The sequence below is a fragment of the Besnoitia besnoiti genome, chromosome IX, assembly GCF_002563875.1.
Source record: "Besnoitia besnoiti strain Bb-Ger1 chromosome IX, whole genome shotgun sequence".
Taxonomy (NCBI): domain Eukaryota; phylum Apicomplexa; class Conoidasida; order Eucoccidiorida; family Sarcocystidae; genus Besnoitia; species Besnoitia besnoiti.
In genome coordinates this window covers 908,426-925,166 of record NC_042364.1, presented here as the reverse complement: position 1 = coordinate 925,166, position 16,741 = coordinate 908,426, and the positions used below count along the sequence as shown (strand labels likewise).

The following is a 16,741-nucleotide window of genomic DNA, read 5'->3' as shown; positions in this document are numbered from 1 at the left end:
CCGCGAGTCCACGGCCAGAAGGCCGTGTGCAACATCCCCCTTGGAGAGAGGAGAAAACGGCGTTTGCGAGAACGAGAAATGTTTCCTGTGTAACCTGAATATGGCAAGACACACCAGCGCGGAGGGCGCGTAAAGCTTCCCCGAAGGCGGGAGAGGCGGGCGCGCCGGGAAAAAAATCCTCCCGTGTCAACTCGTGAAAATCCCCTGAGAAAAAGACCCATGCAAGCATCGGCTCGCGGGGAATGAGAAATAAAAAGAGAGAAACTGGCCTGATGCAAGATTTGGCGCTCCGGTCTCCGTCCCATCGTGGCAGATGCGCATGTGCAAAGAAGCCCGAAAACCTCGCTGACGGCATCGCCCGCGGCGGGGTCGCTCAAAGCCACAGAAAGACGCGAGACCACCTCGAGACTGATTGAGAAGTCCACTGGCCCGAGTCCGTACCCACACCACTGAGTCCTGCTTTGTCTAGATGGAGAAGATGGGGTTAGTTTCGCCTTTGTCCGCAGCCTGCAAGGCCCGTCGTGCACAGTGGCTACTCGAGATGTATCGCGTGAGCCAGGCTTAGCACCGCGAACGCAGCGCACTGGCAACGCCAAAGCTTCTATCAAGCGCGCGAATACGAGAGGGAATCGAGAATCAGGCTCCAGGCAGAGAGAGAGGGGGGGCTTGTTGAGTAAAAACCCAGTAGCTCCGAGATAAATCATTGTCGGTAGCCCCGCGAGTTCTTGCACACCATGCCAAAATACAGCCATGTGCCAAGGGAGATTCTCCTGGTGGCCGTAGCGACTCGCACCAGCGAGCAAGGAAGATGACACAAACATGGTATGTTACCGGCTGCTACACAGCCACGTTGCACCATAGGAGGAAAAATAGGCGCGTGTGAACAGTGCCGGGTATCATCCGGTAAGCGTATGTGGCAGAATCCATGGAGGTGCGACGCGTACAGAGTCGATCCGTCTAGTGTTTTGCTTACGAAATCCCCTGTCGAAGTTCAGCCTGAAGGGTTGCTATTGAATGTTTCGTTAATCTTAGCTCTCGCATGTGCAGCCACCTACTGTACACTTTGCAGTTTATTTATTACGGTTCCTAATCTACTAAGCATGTCTCCAATGTGAGGCACGAGTTTCCCCGTTAATTTTTTTCTGCATAACCCAACAAGATGTCTAGCGAACGACATGAAAATCGAGACAACATAGGTGAAGATGTGTACGCGTCCTTGCGTTCCACCGTTACCGAGGTGTTCTGTTTTTGTCACAGGTTTCGCATGGGTTCCGCCAGCTCGTTTCCTTACCGACGGGTACCTGCGGGGTGCCGAAAAAGTTTTACAAGCTTCATGGCATGAGCGTAGGGCATTACATTATGCTTTACTCGCTTGCCTTGAAGTTGCGTCCTCACACCAATAGAACGCCACTCCTGAGTTAGATCATATAAGCGGAACGAAGGCCGCCGTAGTGGTGGTGAACACCTCGGCCTCCGGTCGACCGGCGCCAATGCGAAAAGTTCATATGAACGTACGAGACCGTGTGTGAGTATGCGGAGGCACAAGCGACCTGCACTGCTAGGTCGCTTGTTTATGCCGCGCTCAGCCCTTCCCTACCAGTCTACTGCAGGCGAAGCCACCCGGCGACACCCTCGATCCTCCCCCCCCTCCCCCCGCCCCACCACCGTGCTTCGGCAAGACCACAGAGCAGAATTCAAGCTGAGGTGTTGCTTGGTTGCTGCGAAACTCCAGGAGATGGAGCAAATATGACGTCTCGTACAGAAAATATCGTTCGGAGTGTCGTCGGAGCCGAACGTGCCTCGCGTGCGTATCCGTCTGTGCGAAGTCAGGGTGCTCCGAAGTATCCCATTGACGCGTGAGAAAATGAATTGTAAGCGCCCGACGCGCGAGATGGAGGGTCTTCACCATTTTTTTGTCCCGCTTTATTTTCTTTTGTCCTCCTCGTGTGCGACTATCTGCCTTCGGTCACTGCACGTAGGTCCTTTTGCCCCTGCGAGTTTTTGGCCGAACGGTGGCCGCGGATTCTGACTACATGGTGGGAAAAAGCAGCCTACATTAGGACATCGGTGTTTTCAGAGACAAATCCAGCTCGTGCGGGGAGTTTGTCTTTCGTCGTTGAGTGTGGTGGGACAGAAAGGCGAACGTTCTTCCTCCACGCTGCGGGGCCGTTTTTCCACTCCGCGCCGCAATGTTAGCGCTTCCAGACCCGCGCAGACGGAGGGCGCGCGGGGGGCAAGGACGAGCTCAGCAACGCCGGCGCGTGGTTGTCGTGCTCGACAGTTGCTCTGTCAACAGAGCGAAGGCGCGGGCAAAATATGGAACCCCAAGAAGCAGGACCGTTTCTCCGAGGCCGAGACACGCAGAGAAAGTGCCGCGGGAGCGGTGCTGGTGGTGTGTGTCTCGTCGCGCCTGGCGTGCCATCCGTTGCCTCCTCCTGCTCGACTCGTTATCTCCGCAGCCATGACCGCGTACACCTCCACGGCTTTCTTCGTATTTTGCTGAGATGCACGTTGTTTATGCCCTAGAGCAGAAAAACAACTCGCGGCGGCCATGTGAAGAGTGTGTGTAGACCACTGTCCAGGCACAGTTCGAAAGTAGTGAGGGCAGCGTCTCTCGTCTCCGTTTCGTGCGTCCACGCTCGTTCCTTTATGAATGTGTGTAGCAGGTGCCTTTCCTTTTCCCCTCTGTTTGTACGTTGGAGTGCGCAGTTTCGAGGTGCAGGAAATCAGTCGCATCTCGGAGCCCACGGGGCAGAAAGAGGGGCGGAGCCAAAAAGAAGTGCGGCGAGGTCGACTCATATCATCTGTCTTGCTGCTTGTCCACGAAATAACAATCAAAGCGCCCGTATGCGCACGTGCCTCTCAAAATATGTATTTCGGATAGGGTCGCCTGGCGCGTCGAGGCACTAGAAAACGGACTGTGTGTGTTGTGGCGTGACTGTGCACGGTGCTGCAAAACGCCGCCGGCGATTTTATTTGCCTTGGAGTTTTGTTTGCGAAGCGGAGATCTAGGTCATACAGCGGGGGGCTCGCATGTGGGACTGCAACACCCTGCGCGATGCAGTACTCGCTTTAGTCGAGTGACGGTCAGGTCAGAAGCCACCAGCTTTACCTTTGTATATGGGAAGTGGTGACGCAAAGAAATGCGCATCACTTCCTCATTTCGTCGCTTTCCCTGCCGTCCGTTTTCCGCCACATTCTTTCAGGAAGACGCTGTGTGGCCCCCAAAGGTCACCCGGGAGGTGACGTACCTAACCCACTGCTGAAGCTGCGGCAAAAGAGCAAGGCGGCCTGGTAACCCGGGCAGGAATTGTGCCAGTTTGTGCATAAGGGAGTGGCGCAAGCAACACTGTGGGGCGTCTGTTTCGTTTTTGCTGCGCGGGGCTGCTGAGACGGATTCGCCTTTCCGTGTCCTTCTTTGTGCCCCGAGACGGAGGTGACCTAGTCGCGCGGGGAGTCCGCCACTGACATTCTTCAGCATATGCGTGACCCCAGCACCCACCCATCTGTCTCTTGCCCGCCGGGGAGGGGGGGAATTTTTTTGTTTCCTTTCTGATCGCCGTGCCTCGATTCCATCTTACCCCGCAGCCTCGCGAACGCCAACAAGGCGCGCGACTGTCGTCATTGAGCCAGGGTGCCTCGCACACTTTCCAGCTCGTGTCTCCGCTGTACTGCTGCCTGGATTCAAACCGCCTTTGCCCCGTCGTCGTCCTGAGGCTTCTTTCTCCTGACCAGAATGTCTGTCGCCGCAGCATCGCCGCCTCTCGTCGGCGCCGCCATGGGCCCGGAGGGCTCCACGCGCGATGGCGCGGTTGGGATGGCGTCGCCTGTCGCCAGCGCGACAGGAGGCGCCTTCTCGCTCTCGGAATTTTTTTATTTCTATTTTCTCCGTCCGACGGGCGGCGCTGACCTCGCTGCGCTCCTCAAAGTCCCGGTATTCATCGCGTGTGCCCTATACTTGCCTCTGGTGTACGGGCTGCAGCGCTACATGCGCGACCGGCCGCCGTATTCGCTGAAAACATTTTGCTTTCTATGGAACGCTGTGCTTTCTGTCCTTAGCCTCCTCGGCTTCTTCACGATGCTAGTCGCTCAGCCGGTGCTTCTCACCAAGGCAATCTACCCTGAGACGCAGTTTGTCCCCGCCGTTCGCGCGGTGATTTGCCTGTTCACGCTGACCAAAGCTGTAGAGTTCGGCGACACGGTGATCCTCGCCCTGCGGAAAAAGCAGCTCATCTTTCTCCATGTGTACCACCACCTCTCCGTCACTCTCTACTGCTGGCATGCGCAGCTTGTGACTGTCTCGATGGGGCACAACTTCGCGTTCATCAACCTGGGCATCCACGGCATCATGTATCTCTACTACGCCGCGTCCGTGCTGCACGCGCGGCACCGCCTTCTCGTGGCCTGCCGCCCCTACATCACGCTTTTGCAGACAGTGCAAATGTTTGTCGGGATCTTCCTGTCCTACGAGGCCCTGACGAGCGACCTGCCCGACCCAGAGCACCTCAACGCCAACCTCGCCCTTGCCATGTATGCGTCCTACTTCTTCCTCTTTGGGAAATTCTACATCGAGGCCTACATGCGCCATCTCCGCCCTAACACGACGCAGCTAGTAGTCACGGTGCATGCGCTCGCCCTCGGGGGCCTCTGGATCCTCTGGGGGCACACGAGACGCTGCGAAGTCGCGCTGGAGCTCGCCACGTTCTTCGCCGTCACTGCATGCGCGCTGCCCCTAGCTCGTAACGCGTACCGCGCGGCCGCCGCAGGCCACGACCGAGGCGCTAATTCCCTCGAGACCGGCGTGGCGAAGGCGGCGGATGAGGTGCTCGCATACAGCAAGGTCGCCAGCACCGCCGCCGCAGACGCAAAAAGCCTGGCTGAGGCTGAGACGGCGCCGGGGTCCTTTGAGGGCTCGCCGTTGCCGCAGTCTACCCTCGATGCCGCGTACACGGCGCTGCCGACCAACTGCACGACGGGGAAAGGCGCGGATTCCGAGGCATTCGTGCTGACGCCTCCGGAGGCATCCGCGGCGATCGAGAGACGAAGCACGTCCAACAAAAAAGTTCTCAACAACGCGTGCCAGACGCTTCTCACGGTCTCGAATTTCCTGCTCTCTTGGGCAGTCGAGGGCATGGTCGCCGCCGCGGCGAGCACCCCGTGTCAGAGAAAGCCAGGCTCCAAGTCCGCGGGTGGAGGCGGCGCAATGCAGGCAGACAAGAAAAAAGACACTGTGCTCAGGAAAGAAGTGGACAGTGTCCAGGCGGAGCCTGTCGATGGTGAAAAGGGGCCGCAGGGCGCCGCCCCGCACTTCATGGTTTTTGATGCCCTTTTCGCGCTCATTCTGAAGCCGCAGGCCCCCGCGTCAGATCCGACCGGGAAGGCTCCGCCACATGCTGCTGCGACTGCGGCGCGGCCCGCCAGCTGGCCTCGCTTACTTGAAAGCACCCCCACACACGAGGCGCAGGTCAAGCGCAGTGCCACGGGGGGCGAAGCGACTCCGCAGAGTTGCCAGGAACCGCAGAGGGATGCCTGCACCGGCGGGACAGACGGCGGCAAGGCGCGCGGTGGTCTCAAGTCCGCTTCAGACACAAGGCGAGCGGGGGCGTACCCTGAAACGTCGCATCACGCGGCGAAAGCGCGGCACGTGATGACGCGCGACCACGGCCCGTTCGCCTGCCTCGCCGACTTTGTGCTTGTCATCGTGTCTTTTGGCACCCCGAGCGTCTACGGTTGGCTGGTCCACGGCAGTTGGCTGCTCGGCCTCTGCGTCTTCGGCGCCCTCCGCTGGCTCATCGAGCTCTACACATGCGATGCGCTTGTAAAGATCAGGGTTGCGGCCCCCAGGAGCTCCTTGGGCGCCCTGCGCATAAATAGTGGAACGCGGGAGGCAGTGCCGCATGGCGCAGGCCAGCGTGCATGCTAGGGAAGACTGGGCAACTCTCTCATGGCCGTCGGTCCAGACGAATGACGCGCAATATCGGATGGAAGAGACGCCGGGGTTGTCGCGGGTGGGGATGGAGATTAGATGCGATTTAAAACACATTCTGCGGGGGCGGTGAGTGTCATCTTTCTTTGACCAGGCAAATGAAGGGATGCGGGACGAGTCGCTCGCGTATTCCGTCTTATCCTTTCTTCTGGTGGAGGACTTACGTGCGGGATAGATTTTTCTGGAATGAGGTTGCCAGACTCGGGTCGTATCGATGCGCAAGTCAGGCGTGTGTGCTCTTTTCTTTGGCGCGCGTGGCTTGAAAGCGACTCGCCTGTGGGTGCCTCTGGTGAACGGCGCCAGGCTTCGACAGAGTCCCCAGCCAATGTGCCATTCTGAACAACTCTCAGTGTGTGTGTGACTCGCCTTCGCATCTCGACATCTACACGCGTGCGGCACACAAGAGGATGTGCATGTATATATTCCAGTGCGGACGTTCAAACCGCGCTCTGCATCGGCCCTGTGGGAGCAGGGAGAGGGGGGGGGTGAGTGCTTATTGTTCATGTTTCTGTTACCAAAAGAGTTCACTAATGGTACTAGAGAATAGGAGATCGCGTTAGTTCTTGAGAAAACGACTTCCGGGAGGCTTCCAGGTCCTACGGCACATCTCAAGACCGAAGATAGTGTCCTTCGTCTTGAGTGTGTGACAGAGAGGCCGGGGCGTGGGATCGGGACATGCACCTCTGTTTTGGCTTTTTTTTCGGGAGGTGCATGTGAGAGCGACTTACTTCACCTGTGGGCGGGGGTCTCGCGCCGGCTACACGCTCCCTTCGTTCACATCGCGCAGGACGCCCAGGCCCGGCGTCGCGCTTCTGTACACACCTGGGGTCTATGCTCCTGTCCATGCATATCCCGTTGTGCCCTCGTTTTGTGCCCCCCTGTTTTATGCGCCCACAAACAGAGGCGAGGGAGACAGCAAGGGGCGCGGGGCAAAGGACGTAAACTTGAGAAAGCACGCCGAGCTCCTACGGATGCGGAGGTGTGGAACTGACTGTTCCTCCCCATGTGTGTGAACAAGCCCGTTGGCCTTTACGGGGTGAAAAACGGGCGCTTCTTTCGCGTCATGTAGAGTCGAACATGCAGATAAGGAGTTCTGCCGCTGATGCGGAGGGAGGCGAAGCACGTATGTTGCCGTTTGCTATTGGAGCGTTAACTAAATACGCTCACGGCGCGCGCTTGAAGAGCCCAGGACGACTCTTGCACATGCCATCTCGGCAGCTACCTGCACACAATCCACCTGCCCGACTCGGAATCGTTGAGTGTGGTGAATCCCAGATAAAGCGCTCCTAGAATACGAAGATCACTCCAGGTATGAAATACAGACGACCAATTTCCTTATGGTTGCAGTCAACTAGAAGTGTTGCATTTCAATATCCTACTAGTCTGCGTCCATCAAACGGTCCGCTTACGCTTAGTCTCTGGAGCACGCTGGTCCTAAACCTCAAGGCTCCGCCTACCACGTAAAGGCGTGCAAGAGCTTCAGGCATACGATCAAAAAGACACACCTAACGAGGGGGGCACTGCCTAGTTATCATTTCGTTCTCCACATGTGGGGCAGCCCACAGGGCCGCCAGAGTTTGCACGAAACAAGACAGCCTTTCAAAAACGCATCCGGTAGACCGTCAGGTCAATAACGTCGTGCTCCAGGGCTGTTGCCGCAACACAAGCATCTCGCTAAAGCGAGAGATTACGATGCATTCATGCCATAGCGACACGGCGTCGTAGGAACCTTCGTCGTAAGAACTGAGGCCAATAGAGTGCATCTACTCTCCGCCCGACAAATACTGTAACACATGGGAGAAAAAACAAGGTATTTTTGGCTACATACCTGATGCCCTACCAAAGAAACTGCGCTAGCAGAAGGTGCAAGGCAGCGAATGTGCGCAGCACTGGCTCGCGCTGAACGCATACTTGTGCGCATGCACCTGCAACGGAATCTGCATTCATCAAGCAGTCCTTCCAACACATGCGATCCCCATCCCAAGGCTGCAGTTCCATATTCAAAGATGTAGATACATGGACGACGTAGCCCCTGTTTCGCAGTATTTACCGTATGGCTGAAGAGGACCTACACGGTGTGGATACGCGGCGCGCGCATGCCCACGTCGCGTCAATCCGCTTCGCGTCGCTAGTGGCTAGCATGGATAAAACCTAGCGAACAGAGACCAGGCTGATCTTTGGCTAGCGATTGCACGCTCTCCGTCGTCATCGTTTGAGGGGAGACGCAAGCGAAATGCGTTTCTTCTCGCCTTTCTTGCCGCCGATGAAGTGTCCAGGTGGAACCGGCCCTGACGTCCCTACGCCTTCCCACAGGTCTCCATCGCGTAACCCGAAGGACTCGAAGATCTCCTGCAAGTCCTCCAGAGTGACGCTCTCAACGACCGCAGTGAGATCGCGAATATAAGCCAAGTTCTTTCGCGGAAGCTGCCAAGCCGCGCAAAGACAAACAGCCGAAGCGCACGGTACTTGCCCGATGACGGCAGCGAGCATCATCCGCACACGAACAGCACAGCGGCTTGATGCTGTCCTAGAGATATGAATAGTTATACGGCTCCTCTCAGAATACAGTGACGCACTCGCGCAATTCTACATGTCGTCACGACTATGGGGCAAAAGACTACCGTCGACATGTTCAAGAAGAGAGGCAGGGGAGGCGCACATGCATGCTGCCACGGATGTTTTAATCGCGGCTCCCCTAAGCTATGTAACAATAATAGGATCTGGTTCTGGAGTGGGCATCCACGGACTCCTTTCGGGCTACCGGCAGCTGTGGTTGTGGACCACTCTCACATCTCTGTAGGTGGCTTCCTACGTTTCACCCTACATCATCTAATTGCAGCCCGACAAGCAGCTCCATCCAATATCTGGCTAGCTTTCGATCGTGCGCGTGGCGAGAAATGATTTGCTTCTTCGCGCTCTCGAGCTGGTAGCTTTGGAGAGGCCGAATGGTCGCCAAGTCTCTCAGCGCCATGCGTGCCACTTGCAGCACGGCCTCCACGAGCCGCGGCTCTGTATGAACCGTCACGACGAAAAGACCTCCTCGGAGAATCTCGAACGACAGGAAGTCGAATGTGGCGTCGTAAGTGAGGCGATGCTCTTCCCGAAGCTGAACATGCGAAAAGGAAGTTCGACCGACGAACATTCACGAAAAAAAAGATCGGAACCGAACCCGTGGCACACATGTCCAGAGCGCTGCAAATACACGTCGCCATGCAAATGCGTGCAGTCCAAACACCGGCGGTGACGGAAAGTCCGTAGGTGGAGTGTGTGCTCTCTGCTGCTGCTCCTGACACGCCCGCCATGCGTTTCCGTGGGGGCCACTTACCACGCTGAACATGCGTTTTGAGACCATTTCTTGCAGCAGCCATAGGGCGACTCGCCCGAACGCTGGGTGCCGGCGCGGATCCCGTGAGAGATCGTTGTCCGTCGCTAGCATGCTGCGTCCCTGCTCGCCTTCCGCCTCGGCGTTCCCCCAGAAGCCTTTGGCTAACCCTGCGGGAAGGAGCGGCTGTGCATGGAAAGAAGAAAAAGACGAGTGGGAAGGCGAAGCCGGAAGAGACACGGGACGCGAGGACGACCATGCCAACGCACCACTAGGAAGGACCCCCCATCGATTCGGCGCATAGCCTGCAAGATGAATCACTGCGCGCTCATCAGAGTCAATGATGTGAACTCGGACGCGCTTCTTCCCTTTGGGCGTGGCCCCCGCCGGCTGTTCGCTCCCTTCCTCCGTGTTTTTCTGGGTCTCATCCCCACTTGGGAAGTCCCCAGGCAGAAGCGACGATGCGTATCTCTGCTGTAAAGGCAGGAACGGCGAGACAGCTAGAAGTGAACCGTCCTTCAACGGCACATCCTGCTTGTCGCCAGACTGCGTCGCTGTGCTGGGCGTCGCAGCGTCACCGTCCGTCGCACGTTCGTCGCGCTGGCGTTCAGCGTCTTCGTGATTTGCGGCTGCCGCTGGAAAGTCGTTCCCCACTACAGCCTCAGGTCGCCTCTGCGCTTCTGCTGTAGTGTATTCGGGTACAGTTTGCAGGGTTCCCAAGTAAGCGTCAGCCAGCGCTTCTGTGTTCTTCAGACTGATGTCGCCCACGACGTTAACCTCCATCTTCCCGGCCTTTAGCTGGTTACGGAAGTGCGACTGAACGACCTTGGCCACGTCAGCGAATTTGAGACTTTTTATTACTTGCGGACGAAGCGAGAGGAACCGTGCATCCTTGCCGCTCATCTCAACGACCAGCTCGCCCATCGAGTATGCCTGAGGACTCGAGCCCACCAAACAGGGCGAAGCGAAGACGAGAGTCGTGCAGCATGAAATTGAGACGAGACGAAGCACTCACACACAGGAGCAGTGCGGCCGTCGTACAGGCGTGCCTGCGTGTCTAGCATGCCCACTACAACACAGTTCACGAAAGCCTTCACTCGATTGCTGTTCCCTGCTCGCAAATATGCATCACCTCACACCCATGTGAAACAGCGCTGCGCCCACGCTGCTCGTCCGCAGCGTTTTCCAGTGAAACAACAAAAAACCGACTGGTTTTCCCCAGACGCCTGAGACAAACAAGACCCTGAACCCTTCAGCTCGCCCCGAGACACAGCTCTGCCGCAGTGTAGCCGCATTGACATTTTTGCCTTACCGACAGGTCCTTTGTGTAGTGTTCATGGTCGAGCAGCACTTGGTGTCTCGCGCGCTCAAACGCATCCTCCTCGAACGTGAATGACGAAAGAATCAAGCGGAGCAGCTGGAAGGCACTCTCTATCGGACCCCCTGCGGGGCCAGGAAAATCCCGGCCCACGTTCGTGGGGACGCTTATTTCTATCGAGAAGAACTCGTCCAAGCAGTCGATGGAAACGCCTGCAAAAGTGGAGAAACACACAGGCAAGCGCGACGCATGCATCTAGGAGGCCACATCAAAAACAGCTGCATAGACCTATACACATATGCATGTGGAAGCTACATGGAAATCGCACGTGCTCAGACTTCGGCCGGCCTGTTGTCGCCATGGGCAGCAGCAAGTCAAAAGGCATCGGAAACGCACGTGCCGACTACTACTCAGGCAGAAAATGTTTTGGCAAAGCTAACGCCAATGGAAGACCACGTGTGAGCCACAGCCCTTGCAGACAGACGTCATTCGCAGATGCGAGCCAGGGAGTCGCCGGCAGCTCCACACCAGTGATACCAGTAAGACTGAGCATACTTAAATGCTGGATATATATGCGACCATCCACGAAGAATCACGCACTGGGATACTGGAGGCGGGGCCACCGCCACGACGTCGTGCATCGCGTACCAATCAGATTTCTTTGGCAAAAGCTCTCAATCTGCTGTCTGGAGAACCCGCCGAGTGCGCCGCCTTCCATCATGGTGCGAGCGCCGACAACCAAGGCAGCTCCCCAGCGGCTACGGGCTTCCAAAATTGAATAGATTTCGTCCGGCACCCGTTTGCCTCCCGACGTCTCGTCCTCGTGTCCTCCTTCGCTGCCCTGCGTCTCCGCGTCTGCTACCCTCCGGCCGCTGGGGCCCTCCCGGGCCTCCACTCGCAGCGCTGCGAGAGCCACGGCGTCGACGCCAGCGCTCATGCGGCCACCTAGCAGGCACAGCGCAAGGGCGACGCACGCGTACGTGAGACTACTGACGCCTGTGCCCTTCGGCGAATTTGCCAGCCTACGGTCGGGGAGCCATTTCACTAGCGTGGAAAACCTTGATCGCTGCGTGTGTAAGAGACGAGAGGCGGACAGTGTACGCGTCGCGTCGCGAAGAACTGCGCCAAAGACCTCAAGCTTGCGCCAAGAGGAACCTTTGCTAGGGAGAACGGCTTCCGCCACGAGTAGCCGGCGAGGGAAGGAAGCAGGGAAAGACGCCGGTCAGCAGACTCCCTACCGAGAAACGGAGGATCCGCACACAGCGTACCCCCAACGCACATGTCCGCCTTTGAGAGAAGGTAAAAAAGCCATGAGAGCTCACGAGGCAGGTGGAACGCCGGTCTCCCTTCCGCAGTCCGTCCTCAGGGAGGGATGTAAGCGTTTACCTGGAAGCAGAAGACGGATGATCGCGGTGCCCTTCTCATCGTCGGCGACCTTTGCATTGAACTTGATTTTGTTCCGCAGAGACTTCACCCGCATGGAGTTATTGTGGAGAAAGGCGGAGAATTCACCGAGGGCTCCCTCATTGTCTCCGGCAACATTGCTCCTGAGCACCTCTACAGCGCGCGCCTCTTGAACCGCAAGGCTGACTGCACTCTCGCTTCCGTCCTGTGTTTCAACCGCGTGCTGCGCTTCCTCCGCGCTTTTTCCGCTCTGCGAGAGCTGGCGGAAAAGAGCTTCGCTTTCTTCGGCACGCATCAGTCGATCGGGTCCCTGCGCACAGAACAGCGGATTGAGTACAACAGCGCCTCTATAAGGGATCTCCCACACGACAACGGGGAAGCAACGGTCGACGAAACCGGATTGCAGCGCTGGTGGTGAAGCGAAACTCGAAAGCACAATAACAGCTGTAAAATATATATACATATTTATATATGGTGCGCAAGAACCCTAAACCCGAGACGCATAAGATCGACAAGGAGAAACCGGACATCTTAACATGAGTCCAGTTCCCATCTCCGGCAAGACGAAATGGAGCTCGAGCTGCCCGCTTCCGCTGCGCCCTCAAGACTTATGCATGACCGCCCACTGTCCTCCTCTCGGCATGCGGAATCCGGTCTCAAAAGTGACACGATGTGCGACGGCAAGCAGCGCCACGTCAACGAGCAGTGTATTCCACCTGACGGAATGCGGCCACCAGTGCCATGCTCGCTTATGAGGTCAAGGATGAGGGATGAGGCATTCTGATGCTGTCGGGGTCGCGTACTTGAATGTCTTCCGTGGGAGGCTGGATGTCCTCTTGGACGGCATGCGAGATGGCAGCTGCGATCTCCTCTTTCGTCAGAGGGATAACCGGTTCGTCGTGGGCATCGGTCGCCGATTCGCTCTCACGGTTTTTCTCCTTCTCCTCGGTGACGCCTTTTGCTTCTCTCGCTTCCCCCGGAGTCTCCGGGTCGGCGGCTCTGTGAACGACGATATCCCTGCACGTGGCTGTCTCACCAGCCGCGCCACTGGCGTCTGCGCCGTCGTTCTTCTGCTCCTTCTCCAGCGATCCGCTGTCGCCTTCCCGCTCGCCCGCGCTAGGTGGCTCCGACGCCGCAGGGCCGTGCATAAAGGCGAGGACGACATCCGGACCACTCTGCGCCTCATCGGGACGAATTTCAATCCACTCGCAGAGGTCGCGCGCCTCCTCGTTGAGCGCCTGCAGCAGCTCCGCTTCCCTGGCAGACGGCCCCGCGCCGTAGTCGCCTCCGCCGACGGAGGCATCGCCGGCCGGCGATGGAGGAGACCCCGATGCCTCGCCGGCTGCAGGGCTTGCAGCGCCGTCGCATCCCGGGAGACCGAGAAGCTGCATTGCGATCCGCTTCTCCTCCTCCAGGTGGAGGAGCGTGTGATGACAGGCCGCGGTCTCCATCACCACACGAACCATGTCTGCCGAGGAGAGCTGCGAGAGGCGGAGGCGACGAAGATTGATGTTGTAGGTACTCAGCAAGCTCCGCAGCTCCGACACGGAGAGGCCGTACCGCGCCATACGCCGGACCTACAAACGCGAGACGAAGGGCGAATGCAAATCTCAGACAAACACGAGCCAGCGAAACCTTCCGCTGTTCTGCCGTGGCAGTCCCTCCATATCTGCTGCCACAGCACGTGGGAGTACAGGGGATATATATACATATACATATACACGAAAATAAATACGCGTGGCACGGACGGATGTATTAACCCGCCCTCGCTGTATTGTTAGGACGGCCATCCCTGTGCTGCCTGCGCCGATAGGCACGTGTTGATGGAAACAGCGGCGCGTCACTTCACTTTCTCCTCCAAGATGAAGAAGAAAGATACAAATTCGGTGGCAGTGCGTGGCCGCAGACGCGTATTTGTTTTATTGCATACATATACATATACGTGTTTGCAGACAAGGAGACAGAGAGAGTCGGCGTCTGGGGGTTCGCACCTGTTGCACCGCTGTGCTGATGGCGTCTTTCCATTCGTCCCCTCTCTGCTCGGCCTGAACCTCGAGGGAGAGAACGCGGCACCCTTCCTTGATGCTGTTGACTTCGCACAAGTCGATCTGGTGAATCTTCGCGCCTCGCTCTCGCGTTGCGGCGCTCAGCCGCAGAGAAAGAGCCTGAAGCACTAACTTTCGGAGAATTAGGCGTTTGTAGTCGCGTACGGTCTTGAGAGGCTGAAGCGGCTTCTTCAGGAGGAAGACGAGCGAGAACTGCTGAATGAGCGGGTGCTTCCAGACGTGCAGTTCCCGCGAAGAGAAAAGCGAAGGCGAACAGGTGGGCGAAGCCCCAGAGACAGGGGATGATGGGGGAGTGGCGCCCGACGGCGCGGACGAGGCATCCTCAGAGGCCGCTGAAGCAGATGCAGACGAGTCAGAAGACGGCTGAAGCGAAGACGAAGAGGGCTGCCGCCACCGGTGAGCAAGAGGCGGGAACCACGCAGAGCTGAGAACAACAACAGGAGATCGGCAAGACGACGTCACCGTCGTGAAGTGGGAAGATCGGGCATCTTGCGTCTACGAGCTGCATCCCTACCCAACGACGTAAAGCTCCGGTAGCGCCCTTACGCCGCTAAATCACAGAGCCGCAGAGGCTGCGCCCCTGGAATTCTCCACTGCCGGCACCGTCGCCAGAACAACTGTATGCGGATCTAGCGAGGATATGTCTCTCGGTCACTGGTTCCTCACGTATGCGCATGCATGTACGCAAACACCTGAGGCCCTTCGAGATGGCGAGGTACCACGCGACCGTCAGATAGTCGCGAGCATGCAAGGCAAGCGCCGGCGGCATCTCATGTCTGTTTCCACAGATGTGCTCACACTTTTCTGACTGAGTTTTTCCAGAGGTCGTTGAATTTGAACCAAGTCGGTTCTTGATCCTTCTTGGGCTGGACAGGGCCGAGCAGGTCCCTCACGAGGCTCTCTGCACGGGCACCCCCGATGTCGCCTACGACGTAGAGTGCCACGTTGTCGGGCCTGTAGCACCGCGCGTGAAAACGCTTTGCGTCCTCCACTTTCCACGACTTTATCTGCTCCAGGCGGCCGATTGGGAACCGCGATGGAAGAATGGTTTCCGCGTGCAGCAAAGACAGAAGCATCTGCTCCTTCCGATACGAAATCGTGTTGACCAGAGACGCCTCGGAGATGACCGCCGACCGCTCTCTGTTGAGGCGTTCGGAGGTGAATTGGGTGGGGGCCTGAACAAGACGCACAGCGAAAAACAAACACGACCGAACGCCGTAGGGGACGAAATGACACGTGGTGGGAATACCCCCTGAATGAACGCCATGCCAGAGAGACAAGCCGCAGATGACTATGCGGCTTGCGTCAGTAGCGCCACGGCACATGCGTGGCGGGTTGCCTGTCGGCTACGATGCACGCTGTGTAAGGACGACCCCAAACGCTAGCTCAAGCGACTGGCCTAGGAATCCTCATTGGTGAGCCCTGGAAGATTATTCCGCGCCGCGGCCTTCACACCTCAAGGACTTCCCGCATCGCCTCCAGCGCCAACGTCAGTTTTTCCTCCGTGTTCAGGTGGTGAGCACCTCTGGCGTGGCTCAGAGCGCTCCGATTCGCGTTCGCCAGGGCGTCCTGCTCGCCTTCCTCCTCCCCGCCTCGCCACGCAGCGAAGAAGACGGTATGATGGAAATCCGTGTATGCATTCGTTTCGGCCTGCTGGCGAATGAGCGCCTCGCGCTTTCTGCTTCCCATGTAGGTGATGTGCTCGCACAGGTGCGCAATGCCGCGCTCGCGCTCGCCTTCGCATGTGCTGCCCGCATGCACTTCCATGTGCACTTCCAGCGAGCCCGCGGGGAACGCGTGGGGCAGAAGAAAATACTCGAGGCCATTGTCCAGTCGGCCCTTCACTGCGTAAGGGTGAGACGGCAGGGAGGCATCCAGCGACCCCGCGACGCCGGGCGCAGAAAGAGACGCCGAAAGCGGAGACTCGGAAGACGGAGACACGCCGGTGGCGCAGGCGGCAGAGAGAGAGGATGAACAAGCGCCCGTGTACGAAAACGTGGAACGTGGGTCGAGGCCGACGCGCCTTACGGCGGGACCAGGCTGCGGCGGAGGGCGCGGCCGTATTTGTATCCACGCCTTGCCATTCTGTCGGGCGAATGTGTCAACCTGCAAAAGCGAAAAAGAAAGGATGTCATTTGCAAGAGGACCATTGCGGAGCGGGGCGACACCAGGCATTCGCGCTCGGGCTGCAGGACACTCGGCAGCGGCGCAGCCTGCCGGTGGGTTCCTGTGCGCTCACATCATGATGGATGTGGAGCTTTCCTGTCTACCGATGGCCGCGTGCGTGGCTCGCCATGCGCCACCTTGTGCGTATGCCTGTGTGTGTGACCAGAAATTCCCACGCTATGTTTAAACGGACGGCATGCAGCCAGACGTAGAAAAGTTGTGGCACGGCTCGGGCAGACGCAAAGACATCTCGACACGTTTCACATTCCAGTCGCCACGGTACAGGACAGACAGAAGACCACGGGGGGCACGCGTGAGGAGGAAAGGGACATCAGGGCCGCGCAAAAGCCCCAGGCACTCTCTGTTTCATTGTTATCTCTGCGTAGTTGCGTGCCTAGCAGGGAAGGGGTGAAGGGAGGAAAAACGCATAGACACAACATCCCCTGCAGGCCTCCGACTCGAGACACAGCAGAGATGGG

The 16,741-nt window shown here is 57.9% G+C and overlaps 2 protein-coding genes across 2 annotated transcripts; one reads left to right on the top strand and one right to left on the bottom strand.

Annotated features, from left to right (window-relative positions):
* Positions 1-3,736: 3,736 nt before the first annotated feature.
* Positions 3,737-5,923, top strand: BESB_013040 (GNS1/SUR4 family protein; the record flags this gene model as incomplete). The annotated part of the gene is made up of 1 exon (XM_029360034.1): positions 3,737-5,923. The coding sequence occupies one exon, from the start codon at positions 3,737-3,739 to the stop codon at positions 5,921-5,923; it is 2,187 nt and encodes a 728-aa protein (XP_029216701.1).
* A 2,268-nt stretch (positions 5,924-8,191) lies between these two features.
* On the bottom strand, positions 8,192-16,271 carry BESB_013030 (uncharacterized protein; the record flags this gene model as incomplete). Its single annotated transcript, XM_029360033.1, has 10 exons — positions 8,192-8,410; positions 8,811-9,092; positions 9,312-10,241; positions 10,621-10,838; positions 11,275-11,571; positions 12,013-12,340; positions 12,834-13,607; positions 14,022-14,520; positions 14,895-15,271; positions 15,552-16,271. 10 exons carry the CDS (start codon positions 16,269-16,271, stop codon positions 8,192-8,194), a joined length of 4,644 nt encoding a protein of 1,547 aa, XP_029216700.1.
* Between the last annotated feature and the right edge of the window lie 470 nt (positions 16,272-16,741).